At 27.1% G+C, this 26,768-nt stretch overlaps 1 protein-coding gene across 2 annotated transcripts; it reads right to left on the reverse strand.

The window, feature by feature from the left end:
• Window positions 1–270: 270 nt before the first annotated feature.
• LOC142330603 (mitochondrial glycine transporter-like) lies at window positions 271–26,390 on the reverse strand. 2 transcript variants are annotated; one of them, XM_075376004.1, is made up of 8 exons: window positions 26,263–26,390; window positions 15,247–15,368; window positions 10,800–10,890; window positions 9,844–10,023; window positions 8,230–8,398; window positions 7,629–7,795; window positions 5,938–6,030; window positions 271–5,100 (listed from the first exon to the last, which is right to left on the reverse strand). In XM_075376004.1, the coding sequence occupies exons 1-8, from the start codon at window positions 26,272–26,274 to the stop codon at window positions 5,074–5,076; spliced, it is 861 nt and encodes a 286-aa protein (XP_075232119.1). In that variant the 5' UTR covers window positions 26,275–26,390; the 3' UTR covers window positions 271–5,073. The 2 variants fall into 2 exon arrangements, with proteins under 2 accessions (XP_075232119.1, XP_075232118.1); XM_075376003.1 differs by lacking the exon at window positions 26,263–26,390 and adding an exon at window positions 16,261–17,093.
• Between the last annotated feature and the right edge of the window lie 378 nt (window positions 26,391–26,768).

Here is a 26,768-nt window from a genome sequence, read left to right on the forward strand (position 1 = left end):
ATATATGAGATTGCTGTGCATGCATGGGACAGACAAGTCACTGCAAGTGCATTGTGGCAGGTAAGAAATTGTAGGTGTTTGTTCTTGCTAGCCAAATAAGTGATGTTTAATCATTTCCTCCAATTACTTAAGTGATAAAATATTAAAATACTTTATGATCATAACTTGTTAAATACTTGTTTATTTAACCATTGAACTAAGAGTTGACAACTTGTTAAAATACTTTTGCATTATAATAGTGATAAGATACAATAATCATAAGAGGTGTGAGAACTGTTGATCCACTGTATTAATAATATTAAATAAATACTAATAATGGTAAATATTTGTAGTACTAATAATTTTTGTTTTAAATAGTTTTTTTTTTGTGTGCGTTTGCATACCTCTAGTGGCATGTATACCACAGTCATGATTGGTGTTAGTTTAGTGTAACAATATTACTGATATACTTTACTGCTCATTTGTTCATTCTGTATGTTCATATGTTAATCATTTCATCTTCCTTTTTGAAAAATATTGACATAAGTTATGGGTACATTAAATAAATGAAAGAAATTTTAATATCAAAAATATATGTATTTAGGCAACAAAAAATAAACAATGTAATAAATAAATCAAAATAAATAAATAATAATAAAACAATAAATAAATATTAAAGTACATCAATACATTTAAAACTTTATAACAGATTCTATTTGATAATACAGTGGAGAAATAAAAATATAAAGTAAACACCGTTTTATGTAATATGGTAACAAACCTATTAAGATTTTATGCAAGTGAGAGTAAACTAACTCCTATGAACAGTAAAAAAATAATTTTTATGTATTACAAAAGAGGACAGATAAAATTCTTTAAAAAACTAATATAATTCTGTGATGAAACCAACATACTTTCCTGCATAGCCACATCTAATTATAAAAAAAACCGTTTAAAAGACAAAAATAAACCATTTTTTCAACTAGCTTAGTTTGTTTACTAGCTTCAATAAAAACAAATATTTTCTACAATTTTTCTACAAATTTAATCCACTAAATTGTAGTGCCAATAAAACACTGTTAAAAAAAGAGCAAACATGACCACCTCATAAACTCTAGGTCTGTGTATGTAAACATATTATTTGTAAGGTATGAAAAATACAAACTCTTACTGGAAAAGTAGATAACTAAGAATATTCAATGTTAACTTTAAGGGTGAATTATACTTCTAAAGGATTTCCAGATAATTAACCAGTAGAAAAAGCAGACTCTCAAAAATTTTCAGCTTCATAAATATTAAGATCTGTAAATAAATAAAACTTTCTTTTGATAGAACAATAATATTTGAAGTCGAAGAAAAAAATACTATCTTTTAAACAATGGGTAAAACACCTGCAATATTATTTGTTGTACTAAAAAACCAAATACATTCTAACTAGTTGTGGCACTTTAAAAAGAGTTAATCTAATCACACTTACACTGATAAAATTTACTTATTAATAAAACGATATTGCAAATATAAACAATAATAACTACTAATACTGACATAATACATACATACAGATTAATGTATACGATAATAATACCATAAAAAAATAAATATCAATATTACTATTAAATCAATAATAATTAGTAATAATTATGTTTTACACGTGTACAACATTTTCATGTTAATAAATCAGTAACATTCAGAAATAGTAAATATTTTTTCTTTGCTTAAAAAAGAAAACTGTACAACCAATTTGTGAATATTTTAACAATCTCCCCATTAATTCCAAAAGGGGAAAATATATTAGTTGCTACATTTTTTTAACTTGGTAATCTAAAGTAAATACAAAAAAACCCTTAAAATTATAAAGGGCATTTTTTAAGCAAAAATGCAGAGCAGTAAGCTTGTTTTTATAATTAAATTTTATTGTTCTAGAAACATATGAAAACTTTATTTGGCGAAACACAAGCTAAATACAATATGACAAATAATACAATTAATAACTGAGGGTGCACTGATTTAAGACCATTAAATGTGTACCAAGGATGAAAGACCAACTGATGTACCATAGACCTCATACAAAAATAAAGTGTGCAATAATTAGCCTTTAACCAATTTTCCTTAACTAATAAAGTGTGCAATAATTATCCTTTAACCAATTTTCCTTAACTATCTGCTTAAATGATTCAAAAGGGAAAAAGATATCACACATGTTACAAAGTAATTTCAAAGTTTTGAAATTAATATTTACTGAAGCTAAGAAAAACTTTTATTGTGCTTTCATGAACAAAAACACTTTTATTGTGCTTCAATAAAATTACTAGTTCTATCGAGAAAAAAAATTACAATTACAATCAATAAAACTGATTTCATTTATTCACACCTATTTTTGTATACCTTTTTACTTCATAAAAAATTACATTGAAACAATTAAAAAAGTGGCATTTACCTAGAACTATAAATCCAACTTTGTTAAGAACCAGAATGCTATGTATATAAAAGGAATAATGCCAAAACAATTTATAATGTAATCAGTCCATTTTAAAATGGATGCAGTACTCCAAAACTATATTTTGTATGTTTTTCTAAAATATAATGTTTAATAAAATATAATGTTTGCTAAAATATAATGTTCTAAAATTTTACTGGTATGTTTTTCTAAAATATAACATTTTTTTTAACTTTTTAAATTTTAATTTTTTTTTGTTGAAAAAATTTGTTGGACAACCTTTTCTATTTTCAGAACTGAATCGACTTTTTATACATTGTAATTACCTTTCTGACTTATTTCATTTGTGGTTTTTTAAATATATTTAATTTCACTTATTTTATTAAAACAAGCTCATATAAACAAAAGACATTTAGTACTGCAAAGAAAAACTGAAATGAACAGAAACAAGTACATGCACAACTGATTTTACAATATTTTTCATAGATTTTGATGTTTGTCAGATTGTATTTTGAAGATGTTTTCTTATTTCTTACATTTATGTTTCCATAAATCATTTTATTTTTTATGGCCTTTTTATATAACGTGATTTTATTTTTGATATAATATTCACTTCATTATACCTTCTTTTGAAATATACACTAGATCATACATTGTCACAAGTTAATTTTGAAAAGCATTCATAAACATGCTTATTAATTTTTAATAATGAAAATAATTTTATCATTACATTAATTTGATTTATTTATACTTAAAACAAAAACAGTATATTATAAAGTAATGTACAAAATATTTAAAATAATTCGTAATAAAACACTTTTTATGTTTATATTACATTTGTACTCATAATTTATTATAATATGTGAAAATGTATTTAAAATGAAAATGAAATCTTGAAAGTTATATTATGCCAAGCACCAACTTGAATTTGAAATAAACATGAGCAAATGTTTTTGGTTTGGATAATATATACCATAATAGCCTTCTGACAGGAAGCTTAAATATTGGTGAAATGGCCTACACATATATTTAATTCTATAAAACAAAATGACTATTAAAAAATATTCTTATCTTTTATGTTAATGTACAGTCCCTGTACTTCTTAAATTAGCTGTATGTATAATATATACCCTTACACAGATATTAAAATTTGTTAAATATAATACCTTAAGTTGTGCATTACAATACAATATATGTTAACATTGACAAATTACTGCCAACTTTTAAAAATATAAGAGATGTTCAAAAAAGTAGCATCAGTTTTCAATTTACAATATTTATCTTAAATGATATGCAAAATTGAAGGAAAAAATTAAATCTATTCTTATTACTCAACTAAAATTAGACATGCATTTATACTAGCAGTAAAAAGGTTATTGAATGTATGTCTGTAAATATTCCCATCTAACTTCCATATGAATATTCCTCTAACTTTTAAAATAAGTGGATGAAAATCAGAGGTGGGTGTATTTAGTGTTGTATAGTGTATGAGATATGCTTTTCCAAATGTGATTTTTATAAGAAAGACAGTGGTGGACATCTACACAAAACATGAACGATTCCACAGAAAACATTTAAGCTTTGTTCATAAAGGTTCAAAGCTTCACTGTCTTTTAACATGTAACTCATAATTTGGTTGGCCATTAATGGAATTTCACACAATGACATACATTCTTGATAACAAAACAAGCTGGTTCATATGTTTATGTACTAATATTTATGAATTTTTCTTTTTTTAACCTGCAAAAAACAATTCAGAGTGCACCTCTTCTTGTAAACCTAAACTAATGACTCATTTTAATGTGTTCTGTCTGGAGTGAAAAACCACCACTGATTGAGTAGACTTGAACAATATTTGTGGTAGCAATCTAAAGATTTTTCCTTTTGAACATCTCCTGTATTTTTATGAAAGTTTTTAACTAAATATAAAAAAAAAATAACTTTTATCAGTAAATAATAAATAAAGCGATACATATAATGTTACAAAGCAAATTTTTCAAATTAAAATTATCAACAACCTAAGTCTTTACTCTCATAATAGGTGAAATCAATTCACCTAAGCCACTATTATCTTTTAGAACTCACCACTCAAATGGGCATAATTTAATTCAAATGGGCATAAAAATTTATAAAAAAATTTGATTTAAAATTTTTTATATACTAGCAACAATAAAAAACTTTGAAAGTATATTTACAAATCATTTTATTAATTATAAAAAGAGCTTATGAACAAAATCATAATAAATATAAATTAATACAGAAAACCTAATTTCTTGTGCAGTAGGTATTATGCAAATAATTAATTGATTAATAGATTATCAGCTAATATTGTTAATATCTATTTATATAGTATTATTCAATTTTTTTCCTACAATTGCCTCTATACTATAACTTGATGACTAGTATATATTCTCTATTTTTATGCTGTTATTAGCACATTGATCTTCATTACTGTACTGAAATAAACAGATGACTGCTTATATGTTCACTATGAGCAGTTTAGTAGAATCTTCAATATTTCAAATCTAAAACATATCTTCCATTTTGGTCATCTGTAAAATACAGTGATAACTAACATCATTGATGCAAATAAGGGATGCCCATGTTTGAACATCCCTGACCTCAATCATTGTTCTCTTCATATCTTCAACAGTATTTCACTTTAATCCGAGACTTATAATAAGCTAAAACAGAAAAGTATACATAAAAAAATTACTACTTTTTAATTTTAAACAAATTACTTTTAGTTAACAGAAATATTAAAATAAATTATTTTATAATTAACTATTCATTTAAATACCCTAGGAGAAACTGTACCAGTTATGGCAGCATGTAAAAGAGTTAGGGTACAAGAGTTATAAGTTGCTTGAACTCAGTGTAATGATTTTAGTGACGAAGTTACTAAAGTTACCTACAGGACTATATATAGAAAAATTTACAATATGTTCAGTGAACAAACTCTGGGAAACCACATCACTTCTCCACTCCCCTAGTAAACCTGTTGTTGTACTAATTCTTGACTGACATTTTAGACAGCTGTGACATTTAAGAGTGACCTGTTTATATCAGAACTAAACCTGATAGTTACAGCATTTTAACCTTATGCATTTACCAAAGAAAACTAAAAACTGAATTAAAAAACAATTAAATTTTGAACACATGAGTAAAAAAATTATTCTCTTATATTTTAAGCGGCAAGAATACATAATGTGCATAACGTAAATTCATGAATACTATTCATATTTATAGAGTTTGAATTCACAGTGTCTAAAATATTTAGACTTTGAAAAAATCAGATTGTTTAGGCTAATGCCATAAAATTATTCATTGCTGCACAGCTCTTCTTTTATGAAGCTTGTATCCACTTAGGTCAAGAAATCTAGGCTTTTTACAAAATACCTAACACAATCTACTGTGAATACAAACATCAGAACCTAAATATAAATTATTTGATTTATAATCACATAAAGAATTTAGATAAGATAAAAAACCAACAATGTAAACAGTTTTTTATTAAATACCTTTTCATAAATAGTCCAAGCCATGGCTGCCATTAATGTTCTACGCATTAATCGTGGACCCAAGCCTTTAAAATATCCCTGCAATCCGTGCTTCTAAAAAAAAAAAATATATATATATATTTAATAAAGTTGCATATAATCAATTTCAACTGGACAAAACATACATACATACCACATAATAAATACTAAATAATATCATATACATATTAAATTATTCTGAATAACTTAAAAGCTTCTGAATTTTTAATTTTACATGATGTAACAAAATATGATGGCCAAATGTTGCACAAAACAAAAATGTTGTATGTTAAGTAAAGATTGGGAACAAATATTCCTAGTCATCTGTATTAACAATTCAGTGCGTTTGGAAAGTTGCTGTGCACTGGAATTACAGAAGTGCAATGACACAACTTTCTTATTATTACTTGGTATTTTTATTTCATTATTTTATAGAAACAGATATGTTAACTGGAATAGTTTGTATAAAAGGTGATGAAAATGACCTCCTCCAACATCAGTACAATGCTGCACATGTTTCAATTTGTTTTCAATTAACCAGCTGATGTACTGGAATGTCTCGTACATATACCATTATTGCAGTTTTTAGTTTGTCAATCACACATGGACCTGGATGTGTGTGCTGTGGCACCATCTTGTTGGAACCAACTGTGATTGATTTCCACTTCTGTTAACTGACAACTGAAGTTTGTTAAAACAACACAACGATCACTATTAACTGTATTTTCAAAAAAGATTGGACCCACTATGCGCATTCTACTCACACCAACAATTTCATGTAATTTTATTCAATTTTTATTTCATGTAAAGATTGTTTCTGCAATTCATGTAAGGATTAGTTGTCGACCACACTCATGTATCTTGTGAATTAATATACCCTCCCAGATGAAACCACACTTCATCTGTAAAAAATGCAGTATTGAAGATACCTATGGAATTTTAGTCAAAAAACATTTAAACCATTGAGAATAATTTAATTTTTTGGCATGATATCTGTAGGTTTCAGTTCTTGAACATACATACTATGAATGCTAATAAAAGTTTCAGTTCTTTTCTTAGAGCTTTATGTGCAGTCTGATACTTTGCTGTTGTGCTAACTTATGCATTGATTTTGATGGACTTTCAGCCATAACATTTGAAATATTAAGCTGCTGCTGTTCATTTAGTTTAGGTGGTCTTCTTCTACTTCAATCAGCGTCTTCAACAGAGCCCGTTACCTGAAATTTCTCAATAAGAGTTTGAACTGCATTGCAATGAGAAACAGGAGTATTTGGAAACTTTTCAGAAAACTTGTGCTCCACTAAATCAGAATACTTGTTACCTTCAAGAAAAATGTGTTCAATGAGAAAAATGTCTTCCTTTCTTGCAACTACTGATTCTGATAAACAAAACAACATGAAACGAAACCAATCATGTTCAATCACAACTCAACAACTGGCGTCTTGGTTTATTACTGGGCAATGCCCAACGAACCCACAGGGTAAGCAACCTAATGTCGAAAGAACAGAATGCACCACATAATTCTAAAGCATATTGCACAGCAACTTTCTGAACGTACTGTATTTATGCAGCAGCTTATAGAAAAAATACATGCCAGAATAAGTATTCGTAAGTAACCCTGAACAGTCATCAGCATCAGAATAAAATTAAATTTATTGTAAAAATAGTCTTACCTTATGTACATAAACTGCAACATGAAAAACTGTATCAAATTTTTTTGGATATAACTGCATTTTTGTTTTTAACACATCAGCTGGTTGTGTAACAACAGATGCTGATAAGCCAGCTAGAGTACCGCAAGTAAAGTTAGTTAGACTGACATAATCAGAATTTTTTAAATCTGAAAAAAAAAAAAAAAAAAACATTAGGTTAATATCTTTTACAATCAAAATCTTTTTTATCAAAATCAATAATTATTTTGATAGAATCATCATAGCCTGTATAAAAATTCTGATATTTTCATTTCTCTTATTGTTTTAATATTTTTAATATATAATTGTAAAAATACTTTCCAAACAGCAGGCTTTAATCAATTTAAAAACAAAAATAATGTGAACTTATAATAATAAAATGAGAAGTTCATTTGAAATTAACAACTATTATTTCCAGGTAATAGAAAATTATAACCAGGCAATTTATTTTTTAAGACAATTTAAGACATTTTGAACATGATTTTTATCAATAGTTAACATTCTATTCCAGAAATACAATCAAATTAAATTACACGAATAAATTTATTAAAAAAACAATTATAATTAATAAAGTACACCATACCTTCTGAAACACATTTCTTCAACTGCGTATAAAACATTAAATATAATCCAGAGAATGGTGCATCTCTAAATAATGTAGGTAATAATCCACATGTTAAACCTCGTAATCCTTCACGTTTATGTATTTGTACCAATGCAGCACTCATACTGCTGTATGAAAACTGTCCGCTCTAAAACAAAAAAAAAAATTAGTTAACATGTACAGAAATTCCTAAAAATAGGAAATATACACCACTAATACTTTTAACATAAACAGTAATCAATAATACTCTTTTTACATCAAAATTGTATACTTGCAGCTTTCAACCTATAATGGAAGAGATCAACTGAAAATTTATCTAAGGATTTTACAAAGATTCCATCAAAATTCTTAAAGATAACAATTGTAATTTCATACTTAGTTTATGTATTTATAGTAGAAAGTAAATAAATATTATTATAAACATTGAATTAGGATGTGGTGGGTAATCTGAGTATGAGGTTTCAGTGGGTTTACATTTTTTGAGATAACTTAATGATTTCTATTAACATTGCTTAAAATGAAGATATAATTTTTATATGTTCTATTTTTTTTTTTCTTTAAATACTATTAAAAACATTCATTTTGTACTATTTCATAAGTATTGCTTTTTTAATAGTATTTTATTCATCACTTTATTTATTTTTCTGTAAACTTCTTTATTTGTTTGATAATGGAAAATTACAAAATGGTTCATTAAAAAACAAAGTACATACTATTTTGTCAGTACCTATTGTTTATGATTATTTAACAATCAAAATGACTACCTAGTTTTAAATTTTAAATCAACATTTTTGGAAATCAATTTTCCGCTTATTTTCCAAATCATTTCAATAAACACAGTTCTTTCCATGCGTTTAAACATTTAGTACGATAAATTTGTTACTTTACAATTATTATCTGTTTATTTGTTACAATAGACGTTTAGTTCATAATATCAAATATTTCATATATGTTAATAATTTTAGCTGTAAATATTTACTATAAATTAATTATAGAAAATATTAACTTTTATAAGCTATTTAGGTAATCATATAACTTTATTATTTACATAATAATAAATATGATGGACAGACCTATTTTGTTTTTAATAAAGCTATTGACTTCTGAAATCCAACACAAAATAATTAAAATTCAGCATACTGAAATAGTATAAAAAATAATAAAGTATAATAGTATAAAATACAATAGAAGCTGTCTGTCTATGTGCTGTATTTTTTTAAAAATAGCATCGTATATAAGAATCTAATTTTTCCCAGCATAATAAATCTTGCACAAGAAAAATTTAGTCTATTACACCAAAAATAAACTTAAGTAAAATATTATAAGACCACCCCCCCATCACTTTTTATGATAAAATAAATTAATAGATGATGCCTAACTGAAGTTATTAATTTATATATTTTAACTACAAATTTAATATATGCTCTTACTAATATATGACTTATTTTCATCTGATATTCTGTAAAGCATCAATATAGTAAATACTACATTTAACATGGTTAAGGTCACTGATAATATTAAATAATTACACTAAATAATAGTGAGAAGACGCTAAAAGATACAACATAAGTTATAATAAAGAAAAGAAATTACCTCAATTCTAGTTTTGACTACAGTCATTGGTATAAGGCAGACAGCACTGATTGAACGAGCACCCATTCCAAGAAGAATAGCTTGTGCAGCAGTGGGTTCTGTATCAATTTCTATGTAATTCTTCAACCAGTGTAATGAAGAAAAATATATTCCAACGCCTGGCACACAACGTGCTACTGACTAAAAAAAATCAAGAAAGTCAATATTTTATAAAAATTCATATTTTTAATTACATCTTACAACAAAATAAATAATAAAACAACAGCAAATAGTAGAAACAGATGCTTAAAGATGTAGGTTATGTACCTGTACATTTAAAAAAAAATTTAATGAAATTTCTTCTTTTTTTTAAATTTAATTCATATTAAACAAGACTTGTTCTACAATTTGACATGATTAAATTTTGGATAAATTATATAATTTTCTAAAAACATATTTTCAACTATTACTAAAATTGCCAAGAAATGAATGGTAGAGGAGGTGTCACTAATTGTATGCTCCAATGTGTTACAAATGCTATACTATATATATAATCTACTCTTGCTTCTTTATAAACTATTTTTTCTAAACAATACTTTGTAATAAAAACATAGTAAAAAAAGGTAATTACCATCTAATAACTATATATAATTGCCATTTCACATAGTAATGAAATTGAAAAAGATGGACTCAGAGAATTTGAGTGAAAATTAATAAGTTAATGAATCTTTAATATAAATGCAAGGGTTGATACATGTAGGTAGTTGTAACTAACAGAGAAACAGTTCTCTTTCCACTTTTAATACATTCATTCACAAATATCAATCACATTCTTATTATGCTGGATTAATACTAATAAATATTAAAAACTGGAAGGCTTAAAATTACATGGACCAAATATTATGAATAAATTTTTTGTTACATGATTGTCACACAGAAAAGAAATAATAAATTAATAACGATAATAGTATACTCACAGGAGTAATGCCTTTCCATAATGCAAACAAATTTTCATTTTGCAATATTTTAGATATTAAATTTAATGAGGTTAGATTACAATGGGATGTCCTGAAAAAAAATATCAAAATATAAATAAAATACACATATTGCATCATCTATTATAAAAATAATTAAGTATTATGTAAAAAATCAAACAAATCATTTTAATTTTTTTTTTTTTGTCCAGTCATTTGACTGGTTTGATGCAGCTCTCCAAGGTTCCCTATCTAGTGCTAGTAGTTTCATTTCAGTATACCCCTTACATCCTACATCCCTAACAATTTGTTTTATATACTCCAAATGTTACCTGCCTGCACAATTTTTTCCTTCTATATGTCCCTCCAATATTAAAGCGACTATTCCAGGATGCCTTAATATGTGGCCTATAAGTCTGTCTCTTCTTTTAACTATATTTTTCCAAATGCTTCTTTCTTAATCTATTTGCTGTAACACCTCTTCATTTATCACATTATCCACCCATCTGATTTTTAACATTCTTCTATAGCACCACATTTTAAATATACTTTCAAAAATCATTTCCTGACGTTTAAATTAATTTTTGATGTAAACAAATTATATTTCTGACTGAAGGCTCGTTTCGCCTGTGCTTTTTGGCATTTTATATCGCTCCTGCTTCGCCCATCTTTAGTAATTCTACTTCCCAAATAACAAAATTCTTCTACCTTTAGTAGAAGAATTACTCCCTAATATTTTCTCTTACTATTTTTACATTTAGTAATACATCTTCATTATTTCTACTAAATTTCATTACTTTTGTTTATTTTCATGCAGTAGTTCTTGCGTAGGACTTCATCCATGCCATTCATTGTTCCATCTAAATCCTTAAATGTTCTTCTTTCTCTGTATTTGAACCCTAATTTTATTCCAGTCTATGTTATCGAATGCCTTTTCTAGATCTATAAATGCCAAGTATGTTGGTTTGTTTTTCTTTAATCTTCCTTCTACTATTAATCTGAGCGCTAAAATTGCTTCCATTGTCCCTATACTTTTCCTGAAACCAAATTAGTCTTCTAACACTTCTTCCACTTTCCTCTCAATTCTTTTGTACAGGATTCTAATTAAGATTTTTGATGCATGGCTAGTTAAGCTAATTGTTCTGTATTCTTCACATTTATCTGCTCCTGCTTTCTTTGGTATCATGACTATAACACTCTTTTTGAAGTTTGACGGAACTTCCCCTTTTTTATACTACACACCAGTTCGTATAATCTATCAATCGCTTCCTCACATGCACTATGCAGTAATTCTACAGGTATTCTGTCTATTCCAGGAGCCTTTCTGGCATCCAAATCTTTTAATGCTTTCTTAAATTCAGATCTAAGTATTGTTTCTCCCCTTTCATCCTCTTCTTCCTCTATAACACCATTTTCTAATTCAGTTCCTCCGTATAACTGTTCAATATATTCTACTCACCTATCGACTTTGCCTTTCATATTATATATCGGTGTACTATCTTTGTTTAACACATTATTAAATTTTAATTTATGTACCCCAAAATTTTCCTGTATGCTCCGTCTATTTTACCAATGTTCATTTCTCTTTCCACTTCTGAACACTTTTCTTTAATCCACTCTTCTTTCGCTAGTTTGCACTTCCTGTTTATAGTATTTCTTAACTGTTGATAGTTCCTTTTACTTTCTTCATCACTAGCATTATATTTTCTACGTTTATTCATCAGCTGCAATATATCTGAAATCCAAGGTTTTCTACCAGTTCTCTTTGTTCCGCCTAAGTTCGCTTCTGCTGATTTAAGAATTTCCTTTTTGACATTCTCCCATTCTTCTTCTACTACATTTGCTTTTTTACTCAGACTTGTTGCGATGTCCTCCTCAAAAATCTTCTTTACCTTCTTTTCCTCAAGCTTCTCTAAATTCTGATTCATCTGACACCTTTTCTTCAGATTTTTGAACCCCAATCTATATTTCATTAACGCTAAATTATGGTTGCTATCAATGTCTGCTCCAGAGTAAGTTTTGCAGTCGACGAGTTGATTTCTAAATATTTGCTTAACCATGATATAATCTATCTGATACCTTGCAGTATAACCTGGCTTTTTCCATGTGTATATTCGTCTATTATGATTTTTAAACTAGGTGATGGAAATTACTAAATTATACTTCGTGCAAAACTATAAGTTGGCCCCCCTCTTTCATTCCTTTTGCCCAGCCCGTATTCACCTACTATATTTCCTTCTTTGCCTTTTCCAATGCTTGACCTACACCCTTAACAACTACTGAAAGAGCTGCTGCCCTCTTTCAGGAATCATTCCTTAGTCTGGCTCTCAAGAGATACCTCTACGATATGGTTGTACCTTCGGTCCAGCTATTCTGTATCACTGAGCACTCAAGCCTCCTCACCAATGGCAAGGTCACATGATTCATAGAGGGAGTTTAATTACATATATTTTAATACTATACTGAGATTAGCTATAAATAAAATAAAATGGTGTAGTTAAAGAACCTGACAGAGCAAATAACTATTTAATAATAACCAACATTAAATTAGTTGTCATTTTATGTCACAGACATTTTATGTCTATGGTGCATTGCACAGGCAAGGTGGATGGTAAAACTTGTAGTGAGGTGTCTTAGCAACACATTGCAATTAACCGCAGTTGGCTCCAAGCAGTGGATGTGAATGGATTGTGAATCTTTTTTTGTAACGTCTCATAAGAAAAATGTAGCGTTCGATAAAGCAATAGTATGCCATCAAATTAATCATGAATATATTAACATTTATAAAAACAACTCAGAAAGAACAAATATTCTTTGTATATGAAATATGAATACGTATATGAATAACTAAAAAAAATACATACTTTCAAAGGATCTAAAATCAAATAATATAACTAATAAATTATTTCACAACTGTTACTTATTTTTTGATAATAATAACGAAGTTAATATAATTATAAGTACAAGTAACAAGTTACAGAATATTTTTTATGCCCCCTCTGCTGTATTTTTCTTGATTGATAATAAGTTTGTCATGGTCGACAATAAGTTTGATAAGTTTGGATAAGTTTGTCATTGATAATAAGTTTGATCGGTATCTTTTAAAATATAAATAATTTTATTCAAAAAGCCATCAACAAAACAAACATATGGGAATAATATAACTATATGGGTAATTATTCGCTATTACTATACACCTGTATAAATAGAAATATTTTAATTAATTGTTTGCATTGTTACTTTGTGGATATGGGCAATAATTAAGGTCGGAATAAAATTTTATAGCCTTTCATGTAATCTTTTCTTATGACACGAGTTTATTTCTGTCTTGTTTTATGGGGTTATGGTATAGGTTTTGTTATCTAATATTTGGTTAGTTATCTAATGCGATAATGCTTGTTGTTATTTAAGTCTTTTTATCAGGGAAAAGGATTATTGTTGACAGTGTACTATGAATTCAATCCATTTTTTCATTTGTTTTGTATTTGGCTGTTTATTGTGACTGTTTATTCAATCGTCTGGTTTATGAATTGGTTGAGTTTTCACTTGCTAATTTCATAAGAAAGATTTCAATTCCAATAATCAACTAAAACACAGTTTCTTTATGATCACAGGATTATTAGATTAATTATTCATGAAAATTGCAGGAAGGAGATGACCTAGTCAAAGCCATATGTGTATTTCATAATTATGGAAGTATCCAGACAGTTAAATACAGTAAAAAGAATCTTATTTCTATGATATTTTTTTCCCAGAATAGGAGTACTTGGTTTAAAAACAATAATCTGCATGGAGAAATATTTATAGATCAGTTGCTTTCTGAGTAATGATTTCATTATCAGAAGCAGTTATCTGAAGAAGCAACTTCTGATGGGCAAAATAAATAATGTATCAGCTCAAACTGTAATTAGTCTACATTTTTGAGAGAAGTGTGTGAACATGTTGTTAGTAACACAACGGTAAAGTTAGGTGGGCCAGGGAGATGAGTTGAAATAGATGATGTAAAGACTGGTAGAAAGAAACATAATTGGAGACATAGGTAGTGCATGACGGTAGGATTTTTGAGACATTTATGCATGTTATTCCCTCCTCACCATCTGCTAATTACAAAATGCACCATTTCAGTACTTCTATATGGAATTTAAAATAAGTTTAGTATTACTTAAGTAAAAAAAAATTGATTTTGTTTATTTTCAAAGTAGTATAGATTTGAAAATTGAAATTATACATTAATTCACACAATTAAATAATCAAATTCTTTTCTTGTTTCAGTATCAATTTTATAACTGAATTTAAAAAAAATTGGCTTGTATTTCATGAGATTTCAATACAACAAAATCATTTAATACAAAATCAATACAATACATCATTTTTTATTATATTTTATTTCGTGTTGTAATTACAAAAATATAATTAAGTTGAATAAAAGTTTGGCTAAATCATTACATACCCATAAAGTGTATTTGTTTGTCCACTTTGAATACGAGTTTTCAGCAAATCCAGTGGTTGAAAAAGTACTGCGGAAACTGTTCCAGAAAATGAACCGGCAATAAATGATTTTACAACTGGTGACTGAAATAAACAAGATAACATTACAAAAGTTATTATATAGTGCACACAAAAACTGTACCATTTTATTTGGTAGAGGAATTCTTAAAATATATCTCAAATATTTTATGACGTATAAATATAAATTTAATGGAGATACATTATTTAAGAATAAAACCCCAACTGAGTAATGAAATTCTGTGTTCCTACCATTGCACACTAATGTTAATATGAATTAAAACCAATCATGAATACGAGTGCACGCAATCATTTATAGAAAAATAACACAGAATAGAATATTTTTTCACCCAATTCTTAAGTAAACTGGCCTAAGTAAAAAACGTTTGTTTTTATATATGGCATCAACTAATGTGAGCTATAACTCTAATAAAGTAAGCTGCATGCTCTGTAGTGTTTTCACACACTATGGTACATGGGAGATCATACACAATAGCTACTTGCAAGCAATATTTAGGAAATTCTGCCATGGTCACCTTTTAAATCATACATAAAAAAGTTCAAGAGAGGAACAAATGTATAAGAAAATCTTAGTATTTTTTTACAACCTAAGAAAAGACAGATCCACAATACATAACAAAAGCAAAAATTCACAACTTAACCTCATATATTAAACAAAAAACCTAAGTTCAATTCTTGCAAACACATCTCCAACCAAAGAGTATAAACAACATTAAAACATTTTCATTATAACAATAAAATAATGTATTTATACAATAATGTGAGAGATACTCAAGAAAAATGAGATGAATTGCATTCCTTCAATGGTACTGATATTCTTCACTTAAGGAATATACTTTCCTTAGAAATAATTGTAACATGAAATATTGATTACCCCCAATGAAATAAAATATTAACAAAATCAATAATTTCTATTTAATTTTTCTTTTTTACTCACCAAATTGTTTGTATCCAAATATTCAAATATTTTAGTATTTTCAATACCATCTAGTAACATTTTTTAATTGGTGTTAGGTATAAAGATGTATAACGGAAAATCAAAAGTTAATATCTAATATCAATTATTCTGTATCAGAATAATCTGAATAATATATTGGATGAAGACGGTCAAAGATGTTTGAAATAAAACAAAATGACATTATTTTACTAATATCAATGGAAACAATAAATTCAAGCATTGAAAAATACATTTAAAGATAAGTTTTACTTCACAAGAATTACGTAAAGTCAAAATAATTAATTCGAGATGTAATAAAGATGTTAGGGAGGAAATCATAAACAGACAATTAGCTGGGATAATAAAATCAAAATAGTAATCAGTTTCAGCAGGCGAACGAAACATAAATGGTAAAGGTTATTTATAAGAGACCTACAAATTTAACTCATAACACAGTAGTCAGTAAAATATAATTACATTAAACTAAAACGTACATTATCAACAACTGCGTCTTCTACTACATTTATCAACGAAGGTCACATACTGAACTTGTAAATTTTAAATACAATTTTATTAATTGTAAATAAATCTGTACCGGCCTTGCCCCCTAAATTAATGCGTATTAAATACAATACTTTAACCGCGTAAATAGATTATCAGGTAAATAACAACTAAGTTCATAATTATTATTAAAAGCAATTGCGATCACTAAGAATAAAATCCAATATCGAAGTGCATCGTCACCTAAGATAAAAAAAAAGCGAGTTATGGAATAACACAAAAATTAATCTAAAAAGAAAAAACATTTCCAAATTCTCTCACTACACCGGCAAACGTACCTAAAATTAACTGATGCAAGTCATATGATGAACACTGCAGTCCCAAGTAATAATTGCCAACATAATTTTGATAACATTACCTGCGATCAAATTTAATCTGTGGTGACCAGTATTGTAGAAGTCGATGACTATTTTGTTAGAGAATTTATCAATACAATATTTATAGTTTAATATATTAATAATTATTCCGTAAGGTGTTTCACACTTCGAGATGTAACGTTACCGTTTGACGCACGTTTTCTTTTATGAGAAATACGGTACATTTATATGTATATATTTTATTTGAACCCACGATAAAGAAAAATATTACTACTTTTGCAATTGATTACTAGCAATGAAAATTATTTGAAACCGTAAGCTTTTGAAACTACAAACCTAACCAATTTTTATATATAAATATAACTTTAAATAATTTATTTCGAAAGAATCGCAAAGAATGGGCAAGTGAAAAGTCTCGAAATAGTTTTAATAAAAAAGTTTTATTTATAATATCTGGTTCGGTTTATCGCGTTAAAAGTTTATAGTTATAGAATATAATTATATATTATTTTTTTTATTATTAAATCCTTTAACCGGACGAGACAACTTTGGTACTGTTTTTCAAATTGGGAGACTTTATCCATATACCATATGAATTAAATTTAGATTTTTAAAAATAATTTTATCATAATCAAATACAAATTTATTTATTTTCTTTTGTTTTATATTTCCATCATTTAACTTTTTATCATTTATATAATCATGTGATTGCATTGCTATCATTCATTTAGTATAGGGTTGCCAGATTTCTTCCAAATCAAACCGGGACCCCTTTACCACGAAACAATAAAAAATATTAGACCACTTAGTTTTTTCCTCTCCCCGAGATCTTGATCATTAATATTGGCAATTCCTCCGTGGTTAATACTTAAATACGTATTACAGTGTTTACAAAAGGCTTCGTATTCAGTTCTGCCTTTTTTAATGAACGGATCTGTCTTAGTTTTCAATAAATTCTCACTTTCTTATGGCATTTTTACGACAAAACTAAAAAATAATAAATATTTTATATATTTTAAACATTAACGACCATTAGAATATTAAAAATGCCAATATAATATTAGCAAAACTCACTAACGTATTATTAAATAAAACTGTTTACATTGTCACGGGTAGTAAATTGTAGCAGTTAGTTGTATACGTTGCATCGAAGAAAGCTCACAGATGACTCTTTGGCTTTCAGTTACTGTTATAGTTTTCTTCTGAAACAAAATATTGATATATTTTGACACAAAAAAACATCCCAGACCACGACAAACGTGTGAAGATTGAAAGGGGTGGTAAAAACCAGTGTTGCCTGTGCTGCGCTACCGCTTTCGGCTACTGTCAGTCTCACGTATACACTCAAGCCTATTTGAATTTGTTCACATCTGCACAAAGGACAAAAATGCTTAATAGCAAAATTGTGAAACTGGGCCTTTTGGCGTCCCGAAAGTTGGTCGGAGACACGAGGCTTAAAACCGGTGACAATCCCGACGCCTGACAACCTTATCCTAATTTAGTATGTCATTTCTGTCAACTCTAGCATCTGAAATTTTAATATTGTTCAAATGTTTTGTGATCATGTTTTTTTATGTAAGCGTAATGAATACATCAAATTTTTAAAGGGGTATTCATGAAGTTGTAACATCTTCAGGATATTTGTCATTCCTAGATTCTATGAAACATTATATTTTAAAAATAGTCATATAATAACAGTTTGTAACTCTTTGTTAAGCTGTTTTTTCCAGAATAAACAAAGTACTATTAATTTAATTGTGTAATTTATTAAATATTGAAAAATCTGAAAACACAACTAAAAAATATTTGGTGTTATTATTTTTGACGTTGTCTGTTGGTTAAGACAAATTAACTAAATCATATATTGCATTTATAATTTTTTAAATTATTTTTTTTCTATTTACCCAGAGAATAGGTAAAGAAAATTCTTGCAGATTTTAAGATTGAGGTGTAACTTTGTGTTCTGATTTTGCCAAGACCATAAGATGATGTGTTTTTAATAAATAATAATATTCATATATTATACACATATCAAGTCAAGAATGGATAGATGTACTTCACAGCTAAACAAAATAACTGCTACAACATTTGCCTGGAAGGATCAAATGAAGAATTATTTTACATCATCATCACAAAATACAAAATTAATATTATAAAGTAAAAAAAAAGAAGTTGTTAAGGTTCATATTAATAATTAAAAATATAATTATATAATATAGTAGTAAGGTAAATATGTGAAGATACTAAATATATAATTACAAAATAAATATCAACTCAGAAGGTCTGTAAATGAGAATGTATTTATTTATACATTAAACAGAGGAAAAAAATGAAGTTTTTTAATCTTTTAATTAATAATATGTTAAAATTCAGCAGAAAATGTATCTATAAAAGAAGATCTAATTTTGCTTGAAATAAATTAGTGAGAGGAATTTTTGATGCTTTGATAACTTATTAAAAATGGCAACGGAAGCATAATAAGGCCCTTCGTCATAATCTGAACTCTTGTGTTTTGTTACATGAATACAATTCTGGTGAATAGTTTGATAGAGGTGGACAGTACAGTATTATTTTTTTAAGAATAAGTGACTTTTTTCACAAAGGTTACACATTCATAAATACAAACAGACGAATAAGTTAACATTTTTTACTTACTAAATATCAATCTAAATAATTCATGTTTTCGGCATCAAAGTAATATAAAGTAAAGTAGCCGATATTTGTATCTTAAGAACTCATTCTGAATTTCTGAGGGGAGCCCCAAGAGATATATATCATATGGGAATTTACATTGGGATAATAAATACCTAATAATGATGAAAAGCTTCATATTTTATTAAGAAATTTCAAACAAAAACAGTACAACCTGATTTGCTTGCAAATGAAATCGTTTTCATCATCGTAAGAATTAAGAATTTGTTGCCAAACAACATACAAACTCTTTCAACTATGGGGAACAGAAATGATATTGTTATCATTAATGGGAATTCTGTTCACATGATTTGTATTGTTACATCTGCCTGAAAAGGACAATGCAACTGTTTTTATCAATATTTAAAGTTATATTATGTTATTTTAAGTTAATTGTTTCAATCCATCCTAAGAATTATTTTTTTAACTACTAACATAGAATATTCAAGTATGTTTAAATAATTATCTTTGGATATAAATACAAGTACAAGAGGATAACAATAGATGGTCAAGAATTTGAGGCAGACCATTAATAATAATAATAATAATAAGAAGTGTAGGGGACTGAGGATAATTCTCTGCAGCCCTGTTCTACATCTTGAAATGAAATGTATATCCCTTTCAGTTTATATTTAATTCACAGAATAAGAAGAAAATACATAAAATTTAAAGAATACTGAGTGAGAAATTGTCAAACTATAAGTTGGCATCTGAAAATGAAGATAGCTATGAATTAATTTTTGAGAGAAACAATTTTTTTCGTTCAATATTATTTTTTATATAAATAGAAAAATGGAATATACCATGACTTCATGGCAGGGGGAAAAGCACACCTAGTGATGAGATTTCTTTTAAGAAAAATATTAGAACTAGGACAAATAATAATAATTAAAGTCATGGCAAATATGTTTGTCAAGACTTTAAAAAGATATTTGCTAAAAAGAATTACTTAAAGATTGTTGAATAATAGTTTTTTTTTTCAATAGCTTAACAATTTATTGCATTCTAAATTATCACAGTATATTCATTGTACAAATAAAATAATTATTAGTATTCTGTAGATCACGTGTAATTTAAATATAATTACTGATAGAGGTACAAAGTACAAAATCACTCTCTTCTGTCATGGGTTAAAGCCACATAAATACTAAACAAAACTGTTATCAAGACGTAAATGCCCCCAGCAAAGCATAATACCCTTTGAACTTAAAATAAACGATAACATTTATACCCCCAATGTTCACATTTATAACAAATATTTTATTATATAAATTAAACTTTAGGCATCTTATCATTGTAAAAAAAAATGACAGCTTGTAACTAATTTTATTGTCTTAAAAATTTATATAGCCAGCTTTTTAATTGTCTTCTGTGAACACAAAAAACAAATTTCATGAAAAATTAAAATTTGTTCTACACATAGCCCTCAATTTGCATTGTAAAACTTATAACCCAACTAAAGCATCTATCCATGCATAATATTATTTTTTTATAAAAAAGAAAAATTGGGAAAATACCATGATCTCATGGTTTGTTAAAAGCACTGTGTATTTTAACAAACTGCCTGGAGACGTTTTTAGAGTATCTTGATGATGTTTTTAAAAACCTGATTTCTGCATACCTTTTTTATGAAGTGAGTGAGTTCTTGGCAGCTGAAATGATTGCTTTATGTATAATGGAACTATTTGTGGTCTTATGTGTACTGTTCTTAATCTGTAATGCAATTATTTTATTTACCTTGTTTAACTTGTGTTCATGTATTCTGTGTTTTTGTAGTTTATATATTGTTTGTATGAGTATAAATTATATGGTGCATTCTCTTTCAAATGTATGATCATAAATGAATAATGTACTATTATTTTTGACGGTCAACAATGTTAGTTCATTGTTATCCCTATTACAGCACCATTTTCCTCACCAAGTACTTGAGCTAGATAAAAATTAGCTTTCAATTTATTACATTTATGTTTTAATGATTCTTGTGTTGATTTTTTACCACACTCAAAATCATGAAATTCAATTGATCTCAAAATTATATCACATTGAAATAAATGCAATCTTTGAAATAGTCTTTTATAAAAATTAAAAAACTTCAATTTTTTGTTCTTTATACAAATATTATTTTAGAAAATAAAGAAATACAAAAACAGTTGTTAGATGAATGATAAAAATCATAGTTAGCAGTTATTTAATGACAATCATCATAAGATTCAAAAACGTGTCCACAGGGTTAATAATCCTAGTAAGTTTGATTTTGGTATCCCACTAAACTTTAAAAATATTACTGGATTAAAAAAATGTTTACTACAAAAAAACTATACTAGTAATAGATGTTATACTGAATACCTATTATTCAAGTATGACAAGTTTAATAAATATGTTTGGCAAGAACTAGGTAGTGCCTTAGTTCTAATTTGAGTTAGTCATTGATTTGAGTTCATGTGGAGCTTCCTCTGTACAACAGATAAGAGTTCTTAGACAGTTCTACCGGTAGAATTGTCAATCCCACTAAACCATAGGAAAGAACTGCCTCATCCTCATAACATAATTATTGAACAAATGTGACAACTGTTACATTTCCTTTATTACTTATTCAGAGGAAAAGTTTTCTGGATAATAAAAAAATGGGGAAAAGAGGTGATAAGCCCATAGAGGGACTATGTTTTGAAAGATTAGAAACAATTAATGTCATGTCATTCATGTTAATTTATATCTTAATTCTCCAATAAGCTGAGTCAATTACTCCCCAACTGTAATAGGGGGAAGTAACTGTATTTTTATGTAATCATAAGAATGATTAATATATGTTAAGCTCACTGAATAGTGTGGTAGTTAGCATGCTGGCTTCTTTGTCATTTAGTCTAGGTGTCAATTCCTACCAAGGATCTGCCAATTTTTCACCTATAATTTCATTCACCATTTTCCTCATTAAAATATGTGCAACTGCATGACCCTATGGTCATGAATATAAAAAAATGAAGAAAGTGACAACCATAGTGGTTTTACACAGCCTGAAATGAGTCTTAGATCACATTTGAACCGCAACAAGCATCCTATGCTAGGCTTAATAGGGAAAATAAAACGAAAAGTGATTTCCCATTGCCTTCTTCCCTGAAACAGACCATCAGTTACACATCTACATGCCAAGTCCAATGAAATGCAGGTGACGTTTAGTTCTATAAGAATTCATCCAGAAAAACTGGTAAAAATGCAATAGAGACTGGTAAGCAAGGTGAGAAATAGTGTCAGAAATAAAGAGAAAAATAATTAAGGAATAATTCAGTATTTGCTTTAATGCCCATAAAATTCAAATCAAAGAAATAATGTTTAATAAAATTAAAAAAATAATATATATAAAAATTGACTTGTAGACCTCCAGCAGTGAATGTTATCTTACTGACCTTTAATAATCTTTGACATTTTGTTTGTGATACAAGGAAAACTTAACACGAGTATGTCTGTTAAATAAAATAATTGTAATAATGCAAAGGTTATCTGCAGATTAAAAACAGTTTAATAATTATTTTTATAATTGGTATTTTTATTATATTAAAAAATTATTCAAATTAATCACTAATTTTAAATATAGATAACAGTAAAAAAGTATCAGGTTAATCAGAGGAAAGTTACCAGTAGATAAAAAATATTTACAATTATTTGAAAAAAGGAAAGATCAGTTTTGAATTATGTTTCATTATATTCACAATTCATTTGATGTAAATGTAAATTATTATTTACTTATTGAAATAACATGCTGTTTATTATTTTACTTATTAATTTTTTTTTTTGCCTTTTTACAATTATATTTCTCAATCTTTTAGGTTTTGATGGAATTTTTATAGCCAGATGAATTTCTTTCTTGATAGCAGTCAGTATGTGAAAATCTATATGGAAATTTTAATGTATGAAATGAACCATGCCTGACCAGGATTTGAATCCAGAATATTCTGAATGTAAAGTGAGACATTGTCACTCTGTCATGAACGGGAGCAAGTTATTTGTTTATTCAAGTAAAATAAGAACATAAAAACAAAGACGATTAATTATTTAATACAAATATTAATATTCACTTATTAGATACAAAATAAAAGAGATTTCTAACCTTTAAAGGACATTTACTATTAACAGTGTGCAACCATTATGATTCACGGATTTAAAATTTCTATAAAATTGAAAATCAGTGAGGTCACTGATTTCACATTATTTTCACTGACTAGACAATTCCCCACTGATTTCTGGGATATAAAAGATGTAATAGATATGAAAAAGTAATTATAGAGTTGAATTTAAAAAAAAAAAATGGAAAAAAGTAAAAAATCTGATGTGGAAAACACATGACTTCCGTGTATTATATTACAAATGGAAAGTGCAAAAAATTTTATTTCATTAAAAACTTCTGATATTTTTTCTTTTTTTTTTGTTATTATTAAGTTATTATTTATCATAAAAAAATTTTACTTTGAGAGGTTAATAATTGTTAATAAATCAATATATTTAAATTTAAAAAGAAAGTTAAAAAAAAGGAGATGAAGTCTGATTTAAACCGATGTGGCTTCCCCTTGTAAGATCCAAATATCTCATTAATTAAAATTTTATTTGGCTATAACTCTGAAACCAATGAAAATAAGTAACACTTATGATATATTATTGAAAAGCTCTAAATGATGGCTTATTACTGCAGTTAAGAAAAAACTTAATTTTTTTGTATTTTGGACACTCTTGGTTCAGTCAATTGCAATCAAAAGGGGAGGTGGACAACTAGACTTTATAATAGTCCTAAATTCAAAATTTCAACATCCTATGGGTAATCGTTTTTGAGTTATGCAAGATACATATGTATGTACAGATGTCATGCCAAAACTAGTCAAATTGGATTCAGGAATGGTCAAAATGGATATTTCTATTGAAATGTGATAACCAAAATTTTTTGTGATACTCTTTCAGTTATTCTTAATATTTAGATGATTGAAATAACCACAAAATTAAGGATAAGTAACATTACTTTATACTCCAACTTCAAAAATGTTAAGTTTAAAGAACTGAAAAATTATTTTTTTATTTTTAATTTTCATTATGGCTTTTTATATTTGGTTTTTTTTTTTTTTTTTATTTAATGAATGAATCAGTCTATAAAAAATGTATCCTCTACAAAAAAACTGTATGAAAAGTACAAATGCAAGAAACCTGGATTTTGATTAAAAGAGAAAGATTAAAATGTAAAAAGTGAAAGATAAACTAACTATGAGCTAATGTTTTATGAAATTTTGAAACATTATTTTGTTACTGTAAGTTTTAAAACATTCTTGAATTCTCTCATATAAATACTTTGAGTATTATGATGATGTCAGATTCTGACAATATGATGCATTAGTATATAATGATGAAGAAAGTAAAACTTAATTTTCTAAAAATTAAACAAAATCATTATAACATCACAAGGACATACACAGATCCTTTCATGGTCAAGTTATATGACAATGAAGGTAATTATAAAAGAGTTAGAGATTAAAAATATTGAAAATAAAAGTATTATTAGAATATGTATATATTTTTTCTAGTTATAAAAGAGCAAAATATTTCTAAGTTTTTTTATTCAACTGCTTTTAGAGAATGTACAACCAAGGTTAAGTCCAGTGAATGCTGCAGAAGCATCTGCTTCTTTGTCTACTAAAGACTAAACAGAATACACATTTCTTAACAATTGATTTTATAATTGTAATATTTTCAAGGAAATAATTGTAATATTTTCAAGGTAATATTTTAAGCATGCAGTTATGAAATCATATCTCCAAAACAGTTTTCTTAATGTATCAAGGTTTGCTACTTTTTAAATTAACTAAAGCCCATGCAGAAACTGAAAGCCAGCTGCCCATCAGCTCTGAACCTTTCTCCAAATAAATCTCCCTTTGGTCCAGCTAATGTCTTATGTTGAGGGTCAAGAAAATATCCAATTCAAAATGGATATACTCAAACATTTAGCGAATTAAAAAATAGATTAAAATTAAACAGGTAGCATTGAAATAGAAGGGTATGTAACAATATGTCTCACCAGTATATCAGTCAATGATAAACACAATTATTTTATGATAATCAAGAAGCAGGAAAATTCAAATAAACTACTAGCAAAACAGAATTTCAAAGCAAAAGAATTATTCAAATATTTCTTTGATGATATGTAAAAAGATATTTATGAATTGTTTGCTACAATCAATGAAAAAGACTACAATTAATGAAAAAACAAAACAATTACAATATTAAAAGCATTTTTGAATAACTATTTAGATTAAAAAAAGAAATTCAGAAAATAATAAATTTAAACAAGTAAAATATTAATAAACTGACTATTAAAAAGTATTAAATAGTAAATATCAATAAATAACTGTCAGCAAACTATTCTAGATTTTTTTTTTACAATAATAACAATAAATCCTACCTCAAATGACATGATTTCAGATTGAAATAATTATGTAAATAAACTGTTTTATATGCACTGAAACAGATAATAAATTGAAACTGATGGAATAGTGAACAAAAATTACAACACTAAACAATAGATTAATGATGAAATAAATGTATGTGAGGTGTTTATTTTATATATACTTATATAATAGCCCCCACCACGATCAGTAATGGTAATATTGCAAAAATATGACACACAAATTGCAATACAACTACATCATAATCTACGTAAAACAGCCAAATAAAACTGATAAGTAATTGTAATGTTATTATGTTATCAAGAGACCCCCTTTGTAGAATTCTCATGATATCCTTCATTAATCAGTTCTATTTATTTTTTATACCCCCCTTTTTCTAAAAATAAACCTACATGATAAAAAAAATTATAATTAGTAAATACAATTTGTGCCATCAATTTCATTAATAAATAAATGATGTAATAAATATACATATAAACACTATTTCAATAACATATTTATT

This window comes from Lycorma delicatula, chromosome 9, assembly GCF_047948215.1.
Source record: "Lycorma delicatula isolate Av1 chromosome 9, ASM4794821v1, whole genome shotgun sequence".
In the NCBI taxonomy this organism is placed as follows: Eukaryota; Metazoa; Arthropoda; class Insecta; order Hemiptera; family Fulgoridae; genus Lycorma; species Lycorma delicatula.